This window comes from Narcine bancroftii, chromosome 7 (assembly GCF_036971445.1).
Source record: "Narcine bancroftii isolate sNarBan1 chromosome 7, sNarBan1.hap1, whole genome shotgun sequence".
NCBI lineage: Eukaryota > Metazoa > Chordata > Chondrichthyes > Torpediniformes > Narcinidae > Narcine > Narcine bancroftii.
This window is the reverse complement of record NC_091475.1, coordinates 192,306,135-192,326,682: the sequence shown is the minus strand read 5'-3', so window position 1 is coordinate 192,326,682 and position 20,548 is coordinate 192,306,135. Positions and strand designations below refer to the sequence as shown.

Below are 20,548 nucleotides of genomic sequence, written 5' to 3'. Positions count from 1 at the left end.
TATTTTCATTGTTTAATAGAAAAAAAATCCTTTATACATGATCTTCTCATTAATAACATAATTCATAAATACATATCACATGAAAAATGTAAATTAGAAGTGTAACCATAATTATTTATTTAACTTATCCCATTCAAAACATTGAATTCTATGATTATATTGAGTTAACAGTTTATCCGTTCTTCATAACATCGCCAAAATTAATGTTGAATAGAAAATATACAAGATTCCCTTAGATTAAAAAAAATGGATTTTATACTTCTCAGATATTTTCATCTTATTCTGTGATATGATCAATATTGATAATCCACAGTTAAACCCATCTTTACCTAGTTTATCTCTACTAATAAAAATAAAAAAAGGTAAGATGTAAAAATCCTTAATAATCCAACCCTCCCTTTTGTATAAATGATATGGATATTGATCAAATAATGACTTTCAGATACCAAACAAGGAGTCTCCAGAGCATCCGAACACCTTAAATCTTCAAATTGTGTTAATAATCATGAATGGGGACCACATCTTATCAAATTCAAACTTTACATCTCTGTTATATCTATTTTTTTCAAAACTTAGATAAGACCTGATATCATGTAACCATTGGATATGAGTGGGTGAAGAGTTATCTTTTCATTTCATTAGAATTGCTCGTCCAGTGTAAGGTAAAACATCATGAGATGGGAATGTGTAAGGAGTTACCCTGTACAGGGCTGTAACAAGATGTGAATGCATCCTTGTACTTACAAGATAAGAGAGACATTGATGGATTGAGAGGCAGGAAGCTAGCAGGGAAAGGATAGCAACAGTTTTAGTCATTGGACAAGTAATGATATGATGATGTTCTAAGCATGTATCCAAGGGTATAAAAAATCACCATTTTGCTGATAACGGCAGAATGCATTCTCCGACTAACATGGTTAGTTGCAAGTGTTACAATCCGGTAATAAAGAACAAAGAACCCTGATTTCGACTCAGTCTGGTGTTTGTCTCACTCATTCATGAACAAAGCAGACCTAACACCAGCTATCAGTGAGATAAAAGCTAAGATTCTCTTTTGGGTTGAAGTCTTGGAATTACCCTCTTCTTGAGAAAAATCAAAAAAAGCAATTAAGGGGCATGGTTCTAATTTTATTTTAAGAATCACTGATAAAAGTTTGGAAAATATTTTTCCAAAATTGTTCTAAATTAGGGCACTCCCAAAAGACAGTTTTACACTTATCACATAGTGGATCAATATCAGAATAAAAGCGAGATAATTTAACTTTAGACATGCGTATTCCATCCAGCACCTTAAATTGTAACAAACGGTGTCATGTGCAAAATGTGGACTCATTAAACAAATTAAGAGTGGTGCCAATACGTCCTCTACTTTATTGTCCAGGACAAAAGCCTGCCCTATTCTGACCTCACCCTGATAAAGGTTCTTTTGTGAATACTGAAGCAAACTATTTATTTTTGGTCCTCCCTAATCTCCTCCACCTCCAGGCACACGTTGCCTCCTTTATCCTTTAGCAGCTCCACTTTCATTCTCGTCATCCTTTTTCACATTCGCATTCTCCTTAAACCTGCATGCCAAGGCCTTCTCTTGCCCCCTTTGAACTCTCCTCAAGTCCTTATGCACCTTCCTAGCTACCGTGTACTTCTCATGAGCCCTTCTGTTTCCTGCTTCCTATACCTAATATATGCATTCTTCTTCCTTTTGACTAGTTGCCTCACCTGTTTTGTCAGCCACAGTTCCCTTTTCCTACCATCTTTTCCTTGTCCCAATAGGACAAACCTATCCTGAACCCAGTACAAGTGGTCCCTTCTCCATATTACTTTGTGCTTTCACCCTTGAACAACTGTTTCCAATTTACTCTTGCTCATTTGCCTCATCCCATCCTAATTATCCCTTCCCTAGTTAGGCACTTTCCCATTTTGTCTGTTTTTATTCTTTTCCATAACTCTGCTGAAGCTAAGGGAGTTGTGATCACTCTCACCAATATGCTCCCCCAGTGAGAGGTCCGCCACCTGACCAGGTTCATTACTTAGAACTAAATCTTAATCTACGTGGTGCTTACTTAAGTGATAATTTGGTTGTACCTATCAGATGTAAGAAAAATGTTTCAGAGTTAAGATTATGTTTAGAAAAGTGGTTTTGTAATTCTAATATCTGTAATTTAATATTTAAAATATTTTACATTTTTTTAATTTCTGTAAATGCAGGACTGCAGCAGAAAGAAACTCTTCCTTGCAATACCAATCTGAAGTTGGTGTGAACACTTACGTTACAATTCATATTTCCTTTCTTCCTGGAAATGAAAAGCGCCACACTAAAGTTGTAGCACGTACATTCTGTCCAGAGTTTGATCATTACTCTGAGTTTTCATGTAATCTTATAATTCAGAAAGCTAATGGGGAGACCTTCAGTTTGGCTGAGTTACTCGAATCATCGGAAGCAGTGTTTACCATCTATCATCAGTCGAATAAAGCAGGTGGGCTGTGGTTTTCCATGTAGTTCTGTCTTTTAAAGGCACATGTTGCTGTTTCACACCACCACTGCCCAACCCATTGTTATGGGTCCAGAGGACCCCAAAACCCAGCAGCAATAGAAGTTCACCAAGCCAAACGGATGCTTAAACAAAAGTAGTTTTTAATTTTCTTTAAACATAAAAACAGGATTGAACTTTAACTTATTACTATTAACTTAACCCCCTTCTAATTTAAAGTGCACATGTATGTAATGTGTACAAATTCAGAAAAGTTCTTTGATTCACAGTCCAATCTCACTTCTCACTCCTCCAAGTTCACTGGTATCAGGCAATTCTTATACTGTGCACAGAATTTAACATTTAAAAGTAATTGGTTACCATTCAGAAAGGTTCTTGTTGGTTTCAGAAAGAGATTCGTTGCTTGTTGGATACACACAAACTGATTTGCTTCCATCAGTTACTTCAGTGTCTTGCCGAAGAAACTTTCCCCATCAGGTTTTTCCAAATGATATCCTTTTCTTCTGCAGGTCACCATAGAGTTCCTTTTTGTTTCCTTTATTTCAAGTGGAAAAACTAGAGCCATAGATTTCCTCTTGTATAGACCATCTTGGTTTTGAACAGGCTGAACTCAGAACTCACAATCCGTCTTAAAAATGGCTCTCGCTCTCTCTCTCTCTCTCTCTCTCTCTCTCTCTCTCTCTCCTTGCAAAACCACATGACCTTCTTAAAATAGCAAACTATATTCAGACAGATTATGGCACCGGACCCAATCTTCTGAGTCCATTCATCTGTTGCTTTCGAAACAAATAATCCATCACTCCACCGCATGTCCAATTAACACCTACTTGTGAAGTCTCTATAGGCATTCTTCAAAGTTTTTGCAAAGGCACTCGGAGCCTGGACTGTCTGGCTTGAGCAGAGCTCTGGCATTTTAACTGAGATCTGTGTTTGTGTGAGTAGTGTTGGTCACAGACCAACAAAAATTTGTCTCTATACAATATAAAATATGATATAATCCGTCACACCATTAAATCTGGATTCTGTTATATTTGAAATCCCTTAGGCTCAACAGTTATTTAGATGAGTCTCTTACACAAAATCTCCATAGCATTCGGATTTGAGCTATTAAGTAGCAAATAATAATTGAACCAGACAAGCACCAGGCACAAATGATATCCAAAAAGATAAGGCCTTAACCTCTTCTATGTAATGTTCAGTAACTATTAGCATTGGTGGATCCATCATGATCTTGTGGTTCACTGTTGACCAGTAACATCACTGGGTTAGTCCTATAAATACTGTGGCTATGATGGCAGGTCAGAAGCTGGGTATCTGACAATGACAAACCCTCCTCCTGATCTGTCATCATCTTTGCAAGTTGTGCAGCACCAACAACACTCAATATGCTGGACACTACATGACAAAGTCATGAGAATATATTGTCATCTGTACAAGTGCAATGTGCAAATGCACCAAAATTCTCTTTTGCTGCAGGTCTGTAAAATATACCAGCAGCTCTACTATAGATTAAATTAGCACAATGTGCCAAGATAAAAAATAGGAAATAATAAATGTAAAAAGATAGGCAAAATTCACAGTTGCAGTTCATGCAAGAAGAAAAGTTTCTAGAATGCAAACTGATAATTTGGTGTTCCCAGAATAGTTTAACATTAGGATAGTAAGGGTTGGTTAAAGAGCCAGAAGGCTCTTGATTACAAACTGTTCTTGAACTTGGAGGTGCTTGACTTTTGGCTTCTGTACATTCTGCCTGAAAGTAGCAGCAACAGGGTAATGGGGGTCCTTTATTAAGTTGGCTGCTTTCTTGCTCTTCTCACTGCTACCTTCAGGTAGAAGGTACAAAAGTCTGAAGTCCAGTAGAAACATAGAAAATTCAAGCCTGCGCCGCCATTCATTTTGATCATGGCTGATCATTCACTCAGTACCCTGTTCCAGCTCTCTCTCCATACCCCCTGATCCCCCTATATTGAGATTCAAGAACAGATTATCCCCGTGCTCTTGAACTTCCCGTTGTGACACTAATCGTGGACTGAGCCAACAGCACAAAAAGGACGATCTGCACTATTGCAACACCACTTTTTTTTCCCTTGCACAACGGTAACTCTGAATATCAACTATCTTCTGTATGTATTATCTCTTGTAATTGAATGTTTACCCATGTAGCTTTTCCTAATGTTCCTGTTCGGCTGCAATATGTAAGAATTTCAGTGTACAATGTGTATGGCAATAAACATTGCCAAGATGGCAACTCAATCCTGAATTTTTAAAACCAATGAGGGATGGACAAAATTGCTTTTGCTGATAATGCAAGTAAATTGCCTGGTTAATCTACATTATAGCTTGCATCTGGACTAACAAAAATAATTAGTTCTGAGCATATGAAAAGTGGCTTCGTTTTTGTGTCCTGTGTTTGATCCTGCTTTTGGTTCTGAAATTTGCATTGTTGTACAAGTCAGAATGTAATGGTCTTTTGTATGTAATTTCTGACTTTTATAATTGCCTTTGTTGCCAGCTAAGCCAGGTTCAATTTTAATTGGTTCGTTAAGAGACATTGAATTGGGAAGTGTACGGATTCCGCTGGCAGGCCTGCTGACCAAGAGGACAGGTAGTGGATTTGGTATCATGACATTTTGTATTATTATAACTGGGATTTATGAACCTTGGAATAAAATGTAAGGTTTAATGGGAGCAACTTAATTTTATTATAATGAGCAGAATATTTTTTAAAAAAAAGTCAGTTCAATCACTGTCATTTTTTAAAAAACATTAACAATGTTAAAATCGGGCATTCGATTGTAAAATAGGAAGCATTTGATTCTTTAATGCAGTGTATATCAAAATGATTTGGTTTGTCATTTATTGGCACTGCAGACCGAGAGAGAGTAAAAATGGGTTGGAAAAAGACTGGGAGGAAAAATAGAATGTAAATGAATCTGACTCTCTTTGTCCTATTCAGTGCACTGGAGTGCCTTTGATAGAGTTGGGAGTAGATCTTCTTCATGTCTTTTGTCAGGAAATGGAAACCCAATAAACATAGGAATAATAAATCCTGGTTACAGTAAAATACACATTCTCAGTTTATGATTTTCTGAGTTGAGGTTCCAATGACACCACGGTTGTTGGCAGAATCACTGACGGCAATGAGGAAGCGTACAGGAGGGAGAGAGATCAGCTCGTTGCGCCAGCGGCACAGGGACAGCTTCCTCCCCTCTGCCATCAAATTCCTGAATGGACAATAAACCACAGAATTTTGTACTTGGCAAACTCAACTGGTGATTGCTACTCATTTTGTTTTGTCCAAAAACGATTTCATTCCTTTCTTACTGCACTAAAACTTTATGTAACAAAGCACCAAAATAAAAACAAATTATGCAAGAACTGCTGAACTTTAGATAGTGGTTAGCTCACTTCAAGCAAACTCACAATTACCTGAAAAATTAATCAATTACATTCGGAGTGGAGAAAGTAAATAATTGTCAACAACAACCCTCAGTTTTCTTATTTTTGGACTTTTATTTTTTAATGTAATTTTATAACAACGTTTATGTTTAAATTCTGCTGCAAAACACTGAATTTCATTACATGTTCTTGGCAATACTGATTCTATATGGAAAAATTAGTCATTTTTATTCAGAAATTGTTCCTAGTGAGTTTCCATTTGATTTTTTTAGAATTTGATATTTTGAGTCATGGGCAATACTGGCAAGATCTTGTGTGATTCACACTGTGTGAGAGTACATTCGTAATTAGGACAAATTGAATGAGTAGGTCCAGTTCTGTACTCTGAAGAACATTAGTTCTTTCACATTCAAAATTTTATAGAGGTTACCCCTTCCTAACTCCCTCGTCCACTCTTCCATCTTAACCTACTCTTCCCCATCATTTGGCACTTTCCCGTTGAACTGTAGAAGGTGTAACACCTGTCCTTTTTACCTCCTCTTCTCACCATCCAAAGACCTCAACATTCTTTCCAGGTAAAAGCATTGATCCGCTGGTCAACCTTCCAATTTTGTGCAATATATTTTGTGTACACAAGGTGGCCTCCTCTACATTGGAGACAACAAAGAAAGATTGGTGATTGATTTGTGTGGCACCTGCGCTTAATCCAAAATTGTCATTGAGCTTCTATTTGTCTGCCACTTTAATTCACCATCCTACTGTCACTCTGATCTCTATTTGTAGCCTCCAGCATTGTTATAATAAGACTCATTGCAATCTTCTCTACAGTATGGGCAAGTTGCAGCCTTCTGGATTCTATATAACATGCTTTTTTTTCCTGTCTGGATAAAAACTATTTCTGTCCACCATCCTTTTTCTCAGAAAAATCTGTTAAATTAGACATAACTCTATATACCAGCACAACACCAGCAACACATTTCATAGCCATAGTAGCTTAATTTGATGCCACATCCTTCCTCTATCAGATCAATTCTTATTGTTTCATCCACATTTCGCTGTTACCAAGACTATCTTGTTTTCTCTCTCTCTTTCACTTATTTAATGAAGGGTCCCTCATCTGACAGATTGATTGTTTCTCCTTCCACAGATGCTATCACCTCTAGTTTTTACAATATTTATTGTATGTCACGTTGGCTCAGTTTTTCTCATTCTACTTGGGGGAGTCTATACTACCAGGAAGGCCCCACCACATTACCATTAACAAATCAAATCATTGCACAGGCTTCATTGCGAGTGATTTTTGACCCATCCTGTCACAGATATTCTCTTTGTTCTACATGTCTTTACTCTGGCTTCCCTCCTACTAAAAATGAACTTGCAGATAAAAGGTTGCAGACCTAAACTAATGGCAATTTCTCATTCCACAGATGCTACCTGACCTGAGTTTATCGAACATTTATTTTCATCTTTTCAGCATCTGAAGTTGTGTGTGTGTGTGTGTGTGTGTGTGTGTGTGTGTGTGTGTGTGTGTGTGTGTGTGTGTGTGTGTGTGTGTGTGTGTGTGTGTGTGTGTGTGTGTGTGTGTGTGTGTGTGTGTGAGATATATATATCTATATCTAGATATATCTGTGTGTGTGTGTGTGTGTGTGTGTGAGATATATATATCTATATCTAGATATATCTGTGTGTGTGTGTGTATATTAGGGTGAAAAAATATATATAGAGAGAGAGAATATATTAAAGAAAAATTACATATATAATCTGAAGTTTTTTCATGTTTTTAAATAATATATATTTTGTGTTTCACATTTAGGTATCTCAGGATGGTATGCGGTGAATCTTCCAGAAGTTGTTGCTTCGGCGCAGTTTTGTGCCCTAGAGAATGTGGTTGGCGGACTTGAACTTTCAATCGACTTCGCTCACCCCAGTGATAGAGAGTGCGTTATAAAGGCTGCAGAGGCATTGGGATGGAAAATTGGAATGTTCGGAGACGAAGCTGAACAGTGGGAATCGACAGAGAGCAACATATCACTAGCAATAGTGATACCACGCCTATGGCTCCCATTACATTGTGTACTATTGGCTGGTCATGCACATCTGGATAAATCCACTTTCTGTTACCTGCGATATAAATTCTATGATAGAGAAGCCGTGAGTACATCTCTTCAAAAACCAATTACTACTGACATCAAGAACCAGGTAACCTTGAGTTTTGACCAGGCAAAAACTATATTTCTGAGAAGAACCCAGTCATTGGAATGGTACCTAAAAGAAGAAAGACTTGAAGTACAGGTGTGGATGACATATGGAAAAGACGAGAAGCTAAGACCTCATGATACTGATCGGCTGATTGGATATTCATTCCTCGATCTATCAACATTGACAGAAAAAACTTCAAGAAAGCTTACAGTTAGTGGTATGAAAGTTTATTGATGAAGCAATTTGACTTCAATGAGATTTTTTCTTTTGAAAATGTTGCCTTGCCACTTTCAGTTTTAAAAACCAAATATGGGCCTCTTCAACTTCTTTTACACCCCTAGCCCCTTTATATCTGTCTTACCTATTCTCTTGGCACGTTTTAATCTCGTTTAGCTTTCGATCTGTAAAGAAACTGGTTGCAGAGAAAGACTGTTTTTCTATTTGTCAGGACTGAGTCCAAGATGTTCTCAGTCAGGAATTCAGGCTGTCCTTGTCCAAACCAACATAGATATGGGGCAATGGGGAATCTGAGCTACAAGCTACACCTGGGCAAGGCTGGATCAATGTCCTGGGGGCTTGTTTGCCAGTACTGTTGAGATTTTAAAGTAACATAACAGAAGGGATGGGATAGAATTGCCATAAAGAATTGGTGATTTCTACATTTGGGTATCCATGTTGCAGAAAATCTTGCCACTTTGCCCTGAAACCACTGCTTTTGTTGGCTGGTATGGAAGATGCCTTACAGAGATTGTAGATTTTGAGGTACTTGTGGGAGATATCTATAGGTAATCCCTCTGAATGAAGGTGATGAAGATAAAGCAGGATAAAAGCAGATTCACAGATGACCATGAGATATGCAGAAAGATTGAAAATCAGCAGAATTAATTTTAAACAAAATCATGCCAGACAGTACCAACATAGGAATCACCACAACACAATAATTTCTGTAAAGGAGAAGGGAAAAGAATTAAATAAAGATTGGAATGATGAATGCATATCACATCCAGCAAAAAGGCAAGCTCTGTTGTGCACCTGCAAGTTTTCATTTATTTTTAGAGGAAATTATTTGCGTATTAATGGAGCAACTTTTTTTGTGAAACTAGCAGAAGAGAGATGAATATAAAGAGATTGGCTTGTTCTTCAGGAAAAGAACCAAGCTGTCATGGAAGTGAATAAAGATGTGGCAGTACTGAATATCCGTAATGGAAGAAGATGGAAGGAAATTGAAATTTATTGAAGTGTTGGAGATCACTGATGTTAATGGGTAGTGAGCAATGAATACAAGAAAAGTTCAGCCGAGATTTATAAAAATACTTAATGAGCAGGAGGAGGATGAAGTGACAGGGCGTGTTAGCTAATTTCTTAAACAGCTTTGCTTCATCTTATTGCTCCCCCTCAGCACCCCTTACACATATAATTGGTAGGGTGTGGGGTCCTCAGCAGGAAAGAGGCAGGTTAGAAGTTGATATGGAGGGTGATGAGAGAATTTTAGTAGGCAGGAGAAAAGCATGGAGAGGGGAAGGGCTGTGGCACTTTTAATGCAAGAGACTTGTTAGATAAGACTGATGAACTTGGGTTATGGATAAACTTGATTGGGACATGGAAGTCATTATGGAAACCTGGTTAAGTGATGGGCAGGTCAATATTTCAGGGGCTTTAGGATGGACAGAGGTGGGAGTAAAAGAAAAGGGAGTGTTGCATTATTAGTTAGAGGCAATGTACAGAGATGACATTACAAATGGGTCAGCTAGTGAGACTATATGGGTGGAGATGATGAACAAGAAAGGTATGATCACCTTGTTGGAGATGTGTGACAGGTCCTCAAATAGTCAACGAGAAGAAGAGGACCAAGCATGCCTGCTGTAGGTCAAATAACGTTGTCATAGTAGGAGGTTTTAAACTTTCCAAATATTGGCTGATAAAAGTCATTGTGTGAAAGGTATAGACAGGTGATATTTGTCAAATCTGTTCAGGAAAATTTCTTCCGGCAATATATAGGGGTTCCAAACTGGAGGGAGCAATGGTTGATCTAGTCTTGGGAAATTGAGATGAGCAAGTGGATAAAGTGTTTATGGATGAGGGACCAGAGACCATAGTTATATTGGGTTTAAGATGAACATAGAGACAGGGCAAAATCACAAGTTAAAATTGGAATTGGAGCAAGGCAAACTTAAAGTATAAGAGGAAGTGGCATGGTTAACATAGTGTTGCAGCACCAGCGACCTGGGTTTGATACAACGCTGTCTGTAAGGAGTTTGTATATTCTCTCCATGTTGATGTGGATTTCTTTTGGGTGTTTGGTTTCCTCCCACCCTTCAAAAAGTACAAATGTTGTAGGTCAATTGGATATAATTGGGTGGCATGTAGCTGGATGGCCAGAAAGGCCTGTTACCGTACTGTATGTCTAAATTTAAAATTTAACTTAAAAGAACTGGCTCAGGTTAATTGGGATAGGTTGTTTGAAGAAGAAGAATGTTAGGAAAGTGCGATATTTATAAAACTCTTCGAGCCCAGGACATGCACATTCCTATTAGAATAAAGGTTCAAACATGAAACTTGAACACGAGGGAAATTCAGACTCTCTTCAAAGGCAAGAAGAAAGCACAGATCATGGAAAAGCAACTGGGTTCAAATGTATACCTGGAGGAGTTTCAGGAACTGAGGAGCAAGCTAAAATAGGAAATGAGGAGGGCCAAAAGGGAACAGGAGATAGCTCTGGCAGAGAAGCCCAAGAAATTTTATAAGTACATAAAGGGGGTAAAAGGTAACCAGAGAGAAAGAATTGGGACCTGTTAGGAATCAATGCAGTTAACTCTAATAGTGGAAGGTTGTATCTGGTATTGTAGATGGTGAAGATTGATGCTGTTATGGGCCCAGAGGACCCCAAAACCCAGCAGCAATAGAAATTCACCAAGACAAATGGTGTTACTTAAACAAAAGTTACTTTTAATTTTCTTTAAACATAAAAACAGGATCAAACTTTAACTTATTACTATTAACTTAGCCTAACTTAGCCCCATTTTAATTCTAAGCGCACATGTATGTAATGTATTAAGTTCAAAAAAGTTCTTTGTTTCACAATCCAATCTCACTTTTCCCTACTCCCAAGTTCACTGGTATCAGGAAATTCTTATACTGTACACAGAATTGAACATTTATGAATTTTCACCAAGCTCTGGTGTTTAAAAGTAATTGGTTACCACTCAGGAAGGTTCTTGTTGATTTCAGAGAGAGATTCTTTGCTCGTTGGGCACACACAAACTGATTTACTTCCATCAGTTACTTCAGTGTCTTGCCGAAGAAACTTTCCCCATCAGGGTTTTCTAAATGATAACCTCTTCATCTGCAGGTCACCACAGAGTTCTTTTTTGTTTCCCTTATTTCAAGTGAAGCACTCGAGCCAGACATTTCCTCTTGTATGGGCCACATCAGGCTGAACTCGGAACTCACAACCTGTCTTCAAAATGGGGTTTTTAAGCAAGTGGCTAGCTAGCCATGCTGCAGAAACCATCTCTCTCTCTCTCTCTCTCTCTCTCTCTCTCTCTCTCTCTCTCTCTCTCTCTCTCTCTCTCTCTGTGTCTCTCTCTCTCTCTCTCTCTGTGTCTCTCTCTCTCTCTTAGAGAAAACCTGTTTGGTCTCATCTCTCTCTCTCTCTCCCTCTCCTTGCAAAACCACATGTCCTTCTTAGAACAGCAAACTGCATTCTGATGGCTTGCTGCACTGGACCCAATCTTTGAGTCTGTTCATCTGTTGCTTTCAAAACAAATAATGCATCGCTCCACAGCATGTCCAATTTAACACCTACTTGTGAGGTCTCTATAGGCATTCTTCAAAGTTTTTGCAAAGGCACTCGGAGCCTGGACTGTCTGGCTTGAACAGAACTCTGGAATTTTAAATGAGATCTGTTTTGTGAAGTGTTTGTATTTGTTTGTGACCTATATTAGTCCCACAATCTATCTCCTTCAAAAAATATGTCTATAACAGAGTCTTGAACAGTTGGCCACCGATTGTTGGAATTTCATACAGAGGAATAGAACCATAGAATATTACAGCATAGAAATGGGCCCCTTTGGCCCTTCTAGTCTGTGCCAAACCATTCTTTTTGCCTAGTCCCACTGATCTGCACTCAGTCCATAGCCTTCCATACCAGTCCCATCCATGACCCTGTTCAAATTCTTTTAAAATGTTAAAATTGAGTCCGCATTCACCACTTCAGCTGGCAGTTCGTTCCACACTCCAATCACTCTCTGTGTGAAGAAGTTCTTACTAAAGTTCCCCCTAAACTTTTCCCCGTTCACTTTTAACACATGTCCTCTGGTTTGTATCTCACCCTCAGTGGAAAAACTCTATCTACGTTTACTCTGTCTTTCTGCCTCATAATTTTAACTACCTCTCAAATTTCCCCTCATTCTTCTACGCTCCAGAGAATAAAGTCCTAACCTGTTTAACCTTTTTCTGCAACTCAGTTCCTGAAGTCCAGGCAACATCCTAGTAAATCTTCTCTGAACTCTTCCTATCTTATTGATATCTTTCCTGTAGTTAGGTAACCAAAACTGCACGCATTACTCCAAATTTGGCCTCACCAATGTCTTTTACAGCTTTACCATAATATCCCAACTCCTACAGTATAGTTACTACTTTGATTTATGAAGCTCATTGTGCCAAAAGCTCTCTTTACAACCCTATTCCCCTTTGACACTACTTTCAGGGAAGTATATATCTATATTCCTAGATTCCTCTGTTCTACTGGATTCCCTACCATTTATCGTATATATTTTTTTTTGGTTTGTCCTTCCAAAATGCAACACCTCACACTTGTCTGCATTCAATTCCATCTGCCATTTTTCAGCCCACTTTTCCAGCTGGCCTTCTGCAAACTTTGAAAATCTTCTTTTCAGTCCACAACACATCCAATATTATCTGCAAGCTTGCTGATCCAGTTTACCATTGTTATCATACAGATCTCATTGAATATCCATGACAAACAACAAAAGTCCCAGCACCGATCCCTGAGGCATACCACTAGTTTCAGGCCTCCAGTTTGAGAAGCAATCATCCACCACTACTCTCTGGTTTTTCCCATCCAGCCATTGTCGAATCCAGTTCTCTACTTCATCCTGAATATCTCGCTTTTGAACTTTCCTGACTATTCTCCCATGTGGGACCTTGTCAAAGGCCTTTCTAAAGTCCATCCACAGCCTTTCCTTCAACAACTTTCCTGGTAACCTCCTCGAAAAACTCTATAAGAACAGTTAAACATGACCTATCACGCACAAAGCCATGTTCCCTATCCCTTCCACTAATTTACCTACTACTGATGTCAGGCTCACTGACCAATAATTTCCAGGGTTACTTTTGGAACCTTTTTTCAAACATAGCGCAAGCTACTCCCCCCACCCCCCCCCCCCCCAACAAATCCTTCGGCACAGCATCCGTGGCTAAGGACATTTTAAATATTTCTGCCAGCACTTATGGTATAGGGATTGCTTAAGGTGGAATGTGAGTTTAGGGGGGCAGTTTGAAAACCACTGGTTTAGAGGGATAAACCCAAACCCAGTCTGGTGAGACATTTTGCTTGGCATGGGCAAGCTGGGTGGAAGGACCTGTCTCTGTCGTATAACCGAAGACTATGACTCTATTATGACAATCCACTTTTTCATCAGCTGTTTAACTACCCATCTGAATTGTTATTTGGTTAGGTTTTCCTTTTTCTTCACATCTCTGTGGATTCAGGAAATAATTTTCTATACTGGAGGCAAGTTGCTGCCAATTTTCAAAATGAGAGGTTCTCTAATGTGGTAGAGATCCAAAATGAATTCAAAAATTAAAATGTTTCTCCATCAAATGTTATTTTTATTTTGCAGGCATTTATCCGGTTTTTAAACGAGGTGCTTCTAACCTATCAGGTGCAGCTCTCAGATTTCACATCACCCTTGTACCGAATGATCTTCCACCTTCTGACACTGAATATACTTCTCAGAGAATAAGCTGTACCCACGATGATTGTGATTATGAATGCAGTGCAAAGGAAGATGTTCCACTCATTACTGAAGCAGAAGGAGAAGTAACAGAACTGCAAATTGAGGAAGAATTACCCACAGATTGCAATAAATCAGCTAATGAGATTCTTGAGATAGACTTGACAAACACATTTGCAGTGAATGTTGTAGTGGAGAGAGCTATGCATCTAAGCTTGAAAGGTATAACTTTTTTTATTGTTATGAAGTGCAACTATGTTTCTTAATATTGGGTTGTTGTTGACAATTATTTACTTTCTCCACCCCGAACGTAATTGATTAATTTTTCAGGTAATTGTGAGTTTGCTTGAAGTGAGCTAACCACTATCTAAAGTTCAGCAGTTCTTGCATAATTTGTTTTTATTTTGGTGCTTTGTTACATAAAGTTGTTTTAGTGCAGGAAGAAAGGAATGAAATCGTTTTTGGACAAAACAAAATGAGTAGCAATCACCAGTTGAGTTTGCCAAGTACAAAATTCTGTACTTAACAATGGATGATAGTTGACGGTAGTTTGCAGGATCAACCTTGGTGGCTGGAGTCCCTCTTACACTAGGCCCTTTCAAACTGCCGTGTAAATTCAGAATTCAACTGGGACCCTGACCTACCTCAGAGGTAGTCAGGGAACCTAGTTAAACTTACCTAGGTCTCATCAATTTGAAAAGGAAAATCGCCAACCTACTTATTCTGGTGATGTCAGCGCTTGCATGTTGCGTCACTGGGCAACCAGCATCCGAACATCCGGCAATACTTCCGATAAGTGCGTGACATGTCATCGCAGGGGCGGGATCTCTCTTAAATCACCGGGTTGGTGATAGATCCTTGTGATTTGAAAGGTGCTTCCAGCACCTTTGCCCCAGTAATCGCACCCAAATTCCAGAAGGGCTACCCAGGTGCTACAATTTGAAAGGGGCTACCTATTATATTGTCTTTATTACTACTGCTTAGGAGTGATGGTAGAGAAAACAAAGGGGATAGTTTGAATGATCTCTAGCACTATTGGCTGAGAAAGGGTGATGATGACTTGTTAGTTACAGCTAACCTGTCTGGAGAAGATTAGAGAAAATGAAGAATAGAAGAAAGGGGAAAAAATTCAAAACATTGCAGTTGCTGTACATTTGTAATACAGAGAATGCAGCCTCGAGAAAGAAAAATGTGAGTTAACAGACTTCATGAGAAGTAGCAGAGATCTGATAGACAATGCCGCTTTAGTTGCCCATTCAGAGCCAGCTCTTCAGCGCTTGACGTCCTGTTTGGCGGAAGCTCCCAAAATGTGTGGCCTGGAAGTCAGCCTGAAGAAAACTGAGGTCCTCCATCAGCCAGCTCCCCACCATGACTACCAGCCCCCCCACATCTCCAACGGGCACACAAAACTCAAAACGGTCAACCAGTTTACCTATCTCGGCTGCACCATTTCATCGGATGCAAGGATCGACAACGAGATAGACAACAGACTCGCCAAGGCAAATAATGCCTTTGGAAGACTACACAAAAGAGTCTGGAAAAACAACCAACTGAAAAACCTCACAAAGATTAGCGTATACAGAGCCGTTGTCATACCCACACTCCTGTTCGGCTCCAAATCATGGGTCCTCTACCGGCATCACCTACGGCTCCTAGAACGCTTCCACCAGCGTTGTCTCCACTCCATCCTCAACATTCATTGGAGCGACTTCATCACCAACATCGAAGTACTCGAGATGGCAGAGGCCGACAGCATCGAATCCACGCTGCTGAAGATCCAACTGCGCTGGGTAGGTCACGTCTCCAGAATGGAGGACCATCGCCTTCCCAAGGTCGTGTTATATGGCGAGTTCTCCACTGGCCACTGAGACAGAGGCGCACCAAAGAAGAGGTACAAGGACTGCCTAAAGAAATCTCTTGGTGCCTGCCACATTGACCACCGCCAGTGGGCTGATCTCGCCTCAAACTGTGCATCTTGGCGCCTCACAGTTCGGCGGGCAGCAACCTCCTTGGAAGAAGACCGCAGAGCCCACCTCACTAACAAAAGGCAAAGGAGGAAAAACCCAACACCCAACCCCAACCAACCAATTTTCCCTTGCAACCACTGCAACCGTGTCTGCCTGTCCCGCGTCGGACTTGTCAGCCACAAACGAGCCTGCAGCTGATGTGGACATTACCCCTCCATAAATCTTCGTCCGCGAAGCCAAGCCAAAGAGACAAAAGATGTATGTAATATATATGTGTGTGTTTATGAAAGGCTGGTTAGCTAAACTTATTGAATTCGTAATGAATCCTGTAAATCACCTGTTTGGAAGATGAGCAGTTTGTATTGAGCTTCGTTACTGGTTTAGATTGAGAGAAGTCAGAGTGGAGCGTTAGGAAGAATTAAAGTCATAGCTCAGGGTCACATGTGGTGACTTTTTTCAAATATTCAACATTTGCTTCTCTAGCGATATGTATCTGACAACGTGAAAAATGTGCCAGTATCGTCTCTACACAAACTTACCAGTTGTTAACCTGAAAGCACCTCGGCCTGGGCAACATTAATTTTAAATTGCGTTTATCTATACCAGAAAAAAAACATGATTATATCAAGCAGAGTCACGAAAATCAGCATACACTGTGGTTGAAGTAAAAATACAAAAAGCTGGAGAAACTCAGCAGGTCAAACAATATATGTAGCCAAGGTAAAAAATACATCACTGACATTTCGGACTTGAGCCCTCAAAATCAGCATGCATCCGAACAAAAAGATGGGACGGAGAGAGGCAGGAGTTAATAGGTGGAGAAGGGAGGGAGGGGACATCAGCAATCGGGGGAGGAGGGATGGCTGGGTGGGTAGAGGGGGAAGGGAGGGGAGAACTGAAAGGGGAAGGGGAAAGAAAAGGCGATCAAGTTTAGCAGAAAGCAGAGGAGTCAATGCCATCTGGCTGGAGAGTGCCCAGATGGAAAATAGGGTGTTCCTCCAATCTGCAGATGGTCAGTGTGGGATAATACACAAGGACAGACATGTGAATGTAGGAGTGGGGGTGACTCAGAATTAAAATGGTTGGCTACTAGGAGGTCTCAGTTTTAGCAAACGGAGTAGAGGTGCTGAGTGATGCAATCCCCAAATCTGCAACTGGTCTCTCTGATGAAGAGAAGGCCACAAAGGGAGGAGTAAATCAGTCCTGTGGATGTACAGGTGAAATGTTGCTTCATTTAAAAAAACCTGTTTGGGGCCCTGGACCGTGATGATGCAGGAGGTGTGGACATAAGTGTTGCACCTCCTGAAGCCATGGGAAGATGCCTAAGAGGAATGGTAGGTGGGGAAGGAAGTGTTCACAAGAGAATCATGGAGGGAGTGGTCCCATTGGAAGGCTGGGAGTGGAGGAGGAAAAATGTGTCTGGTGGTGGGATCCTGTAGCAAGTACCATAAATTCCAGCAGAGAATATGTTGGATGCGGTGGCTGGTGGGGTGGTAGTTTAGGATGAGAGGGATTCTATGTTTGTTGCATCTGGGGGTGGAGGGGGCCAGGATAGATGAGCATGAAATGAATGAGATGTGGGTGAGGGCTGAGTTGATAGTGGTAGAGGAGAAACCATGTTTGTGGAAGAAGGCAGACATTTCAGAAGATCAGGACTGGAAGACCTCATCTTGGGAATAGATGCAGTGGAGATGGAGAAATTAAAAGAAGGGGATGGAATCCTTGCAGGGGACAGGGTGTGAGGAAGTCCAGGTAGTTGTGAGTGTTAGAGGGTTTGTAGTATATGTCAGTGGAAAGCTTGTCTCCCAAGATGGAGACATAAAGATCCAAGAAGGGGAGAATGTTGTCAGAGATGGACCAGGTGTGTTTCAGATCAGGTTGGAAGTTTGTCTTGAAGTGGATGAAGTTGACAAGCTATTCATGGGTGCATGAGGCAGCTCCGATGTATTCGTCAATATGCCGGAGGAAGAGTTGTGGTGTCTTGCCTGTGTAGGCTTGTAGCATGAATTGCTCCACAAAGCCCACAACAGACAGGTGTAGTTGGGACCCATTTGGGTACCCATAGCTACTTCTTTAATTCAGAGGAAGTGAGATGACTTCAAAGAGAAGTTATTTAAAGTGAGGACAAGTTTTGCCAGGTGAAGGAGGATGGTAGTAGAGGGTGACTGGTTGAGTCTTCTGGTCCAGGAAAAAGCAAAGAGCTTTCAGATCTTCTGTGTGGGGGATGGAGGTATAAAGGGATTGGACATCCATCGTGAAGGTGAGGTGGTCCAGTTTGGGGAATCTGAAGTCATTGAGGAGATGGAGGGCATGTGAGATGTCGCAGATGTAGGTGGGAAGGAATCAGACCAGGGGAAAAAAAGATAGTCAAGGTAAGATTAAACTAGATCAGTGGGACAGGAACAGGTAGAAACAATGGGTCTACTGAGATGGTTGGGTTTGTGTATGTTGAGTAGAAGGAATAAATGGAGAGTCCAGGGGTGGCAGGCAATGAGGTTGGTGGCCGTTGTGGGGGTAGAGGAGACCAGAGGTGATGAGGTTGGAGATGGTGTTAGCTTGATGTGTAGTGGTAGGGATCGATAGAAGGAGGTGTCTGACTGCTATCGACTGGCCTCGGCAAGGTAGAGGTCAGTGTGCCACACCGCAACAGTACCACCCTTGTCTGCAGATTTGATGGTGAGTTTGGGATTGTTGCAGAGTCTAACTCTACTCTGGAAGTCAGTAGGTTTTACAAATATAATACAACTCTGATTATCCAGAATGGTTGAGACGGCGCCTAAGTCAGATAAACATTTTTTTTGGACAACTAGTCTTTTTTTAAAAACAGCCAGTAGCAACACCAAAACACTTCTATCAGTGTTTAAACAATAGCAAACAGCAAGGGAAGGCTTTTTGAGCATTAAAATAATGTTTAATTCTCACCAAAAAAAATGCTGGCTGCGGCTAATCACTGAGACCTCCCATCTGCTGCGGCTGTTCACTGACCAACCACTGCAGCTGATCACTGAGACCGAACAACTGCGGCCGTTGATCTCTGGGGAGGCTTCCTGGGCCAGTGGAACCTTTACTGGTGAGTTGGTGGGCTCCTGCCTCCCTGGTCACTGGAGCTCCTGAGTTCTGACTCTGAATCCACGCTTCAGCCTAACGCGCACACACACACCCCCTGTGGAGTCCGTCCGGTATGCTTGTGCAGTAGTAGGCCGAGGGGACGGTTCGGCATCGGAAGCTCCATCCTGCCAAGGAGGGAAGGAAGGGGAGAGGAGGGAGGTAGAGAAGGGGAGGAAACGCCACTGAGCCAGAGGTCCTGCTCCTGCCCGGGAGGCCACTCTCCTTGACAACACTGAAATATGGGATTCTTCTGGCTGCTTGCAGCTGGAAGACAGTAGCACGAAGTTTGAGAGGGAGAATTGGAGAAAAAAGTCAATGGGGGAAGGTTAAAAAAAAGGAAAGAGAGAGGGAGGGAGTTACCTGAAACAAGGACAATTGTTCTAATTTCACGTCGTGTGATTTTTTTTTCAACCCATGAGTTCATTTCAGCTCTGAAAAAATTTCGGATAAATGAGGATTTCTGATTTGTTTTGGATATCCTCATTTATCCAAATTTTTAAAATCATTCCTAGGAATTCTTGTAGGCCTTTGTGCTCAACCTGGGACATTAAATCTGCCTCACAGTTTTTCATCATATCTTTTACTTTATCTTAAATGGTTATTTTTGTATTGAAAGAATTTAAGCTATTTGTCTCGCAGCATTTCTGTGCTATCAGGTTCAAATTTTATTCACATCTTGATTCTAATGGTACTTTCTATTTGTGCACTTTGTTTTGCATTTTTATAATGGGAAGGATTTTTTGTGCATGCCAAGCCTAACCAACTCATTTAAAATTTTTTGAGATATTTATCAAGTCACCTTGGAAGTCTTCCCTTTTTCAAACCTCATAGGACAGTGTAATGTTGGAACAGGTCCTACAGCCTGTGATGTCTGGATAAACATGATTTCAAATGAAACTCAAACTCTGTAGCTTGCACGTGATGCATATCCCTTTATTCCCTCCATATTTCTCAACAGGGCCCCTACGGCCCCCACTGGGGGCACAGTGCATTTAAGGAAAAGCCTTGTTTTCTTTTCACCTCGCAAAACACATTTTTTTTATGTAGTCGGTAGGAAGGACAGAAGAGATCAAAACTTGACTGCTTCACAGAGAAGGGGGCCCTTAAACATTGAGCAGAATCCTAAGGGAACCATGGCAATAAAAGATTGAGAATAACTGGTCTAGAAGTCTCTCAAATACTACCCTACACCCAGGTTCTCTGAGTATAAATACAAAAAACTTGTTCCACGTTTCTAACGATATCTAACCTTTTCTACCAAAGCGTGAGCTGTAATCTTCCATTTCTGGTCCTTTTAAAGTTTGTTTTGTATTTTTTCTCTACTCTGTAAAAAGACCAAAACTGTATAATTCTCTCAGTATCACCTGACCAGAGTCCTATTTAAAGTTTAGCACCAATACTTATAAAT

The 20,548-nt window shown here is 40.5% G+C and overlaps 1 protein-coding gene across 7 annotated transcripts in view; it reads left to right on the top strand.

Annotated features, from left to right (window-relative positions):
- The window catches only part of c2cd3 (C2 domain containing 3 centriole elongation regulator), a 187,502-nt gene that overhangs the window by 110,129 nt on the left and 56,825 nt on the right, over nt 1–20,548 (top strand). For 6 of the 7 annotated variants that reach the window (XM_069891821.1, XM_069891820.1, XM_069891822.1 and 3 more), the window contains 4 exons: nt 2,206–2,474; nt 5,002–5,094; nt 7,702–8,304; nt 13,952–14,287. In XM_069891821.1, the coding sequence (XP_069747922.1) occupies nt 2,206–2,474; nt 5,002–5,094; nt 7,702–8,304; nt 13,952–14,287 (1,301 nt within the window). The remainder of the gene's footprint in view (nt 1–2,205; nt 2,475–5,001; nt 5,095–7,701; nt 8,305–13,951; nt 14,288–20,548) is intronic. The other variant, XM_069891824.1, reaches the window with a different exon arrangement.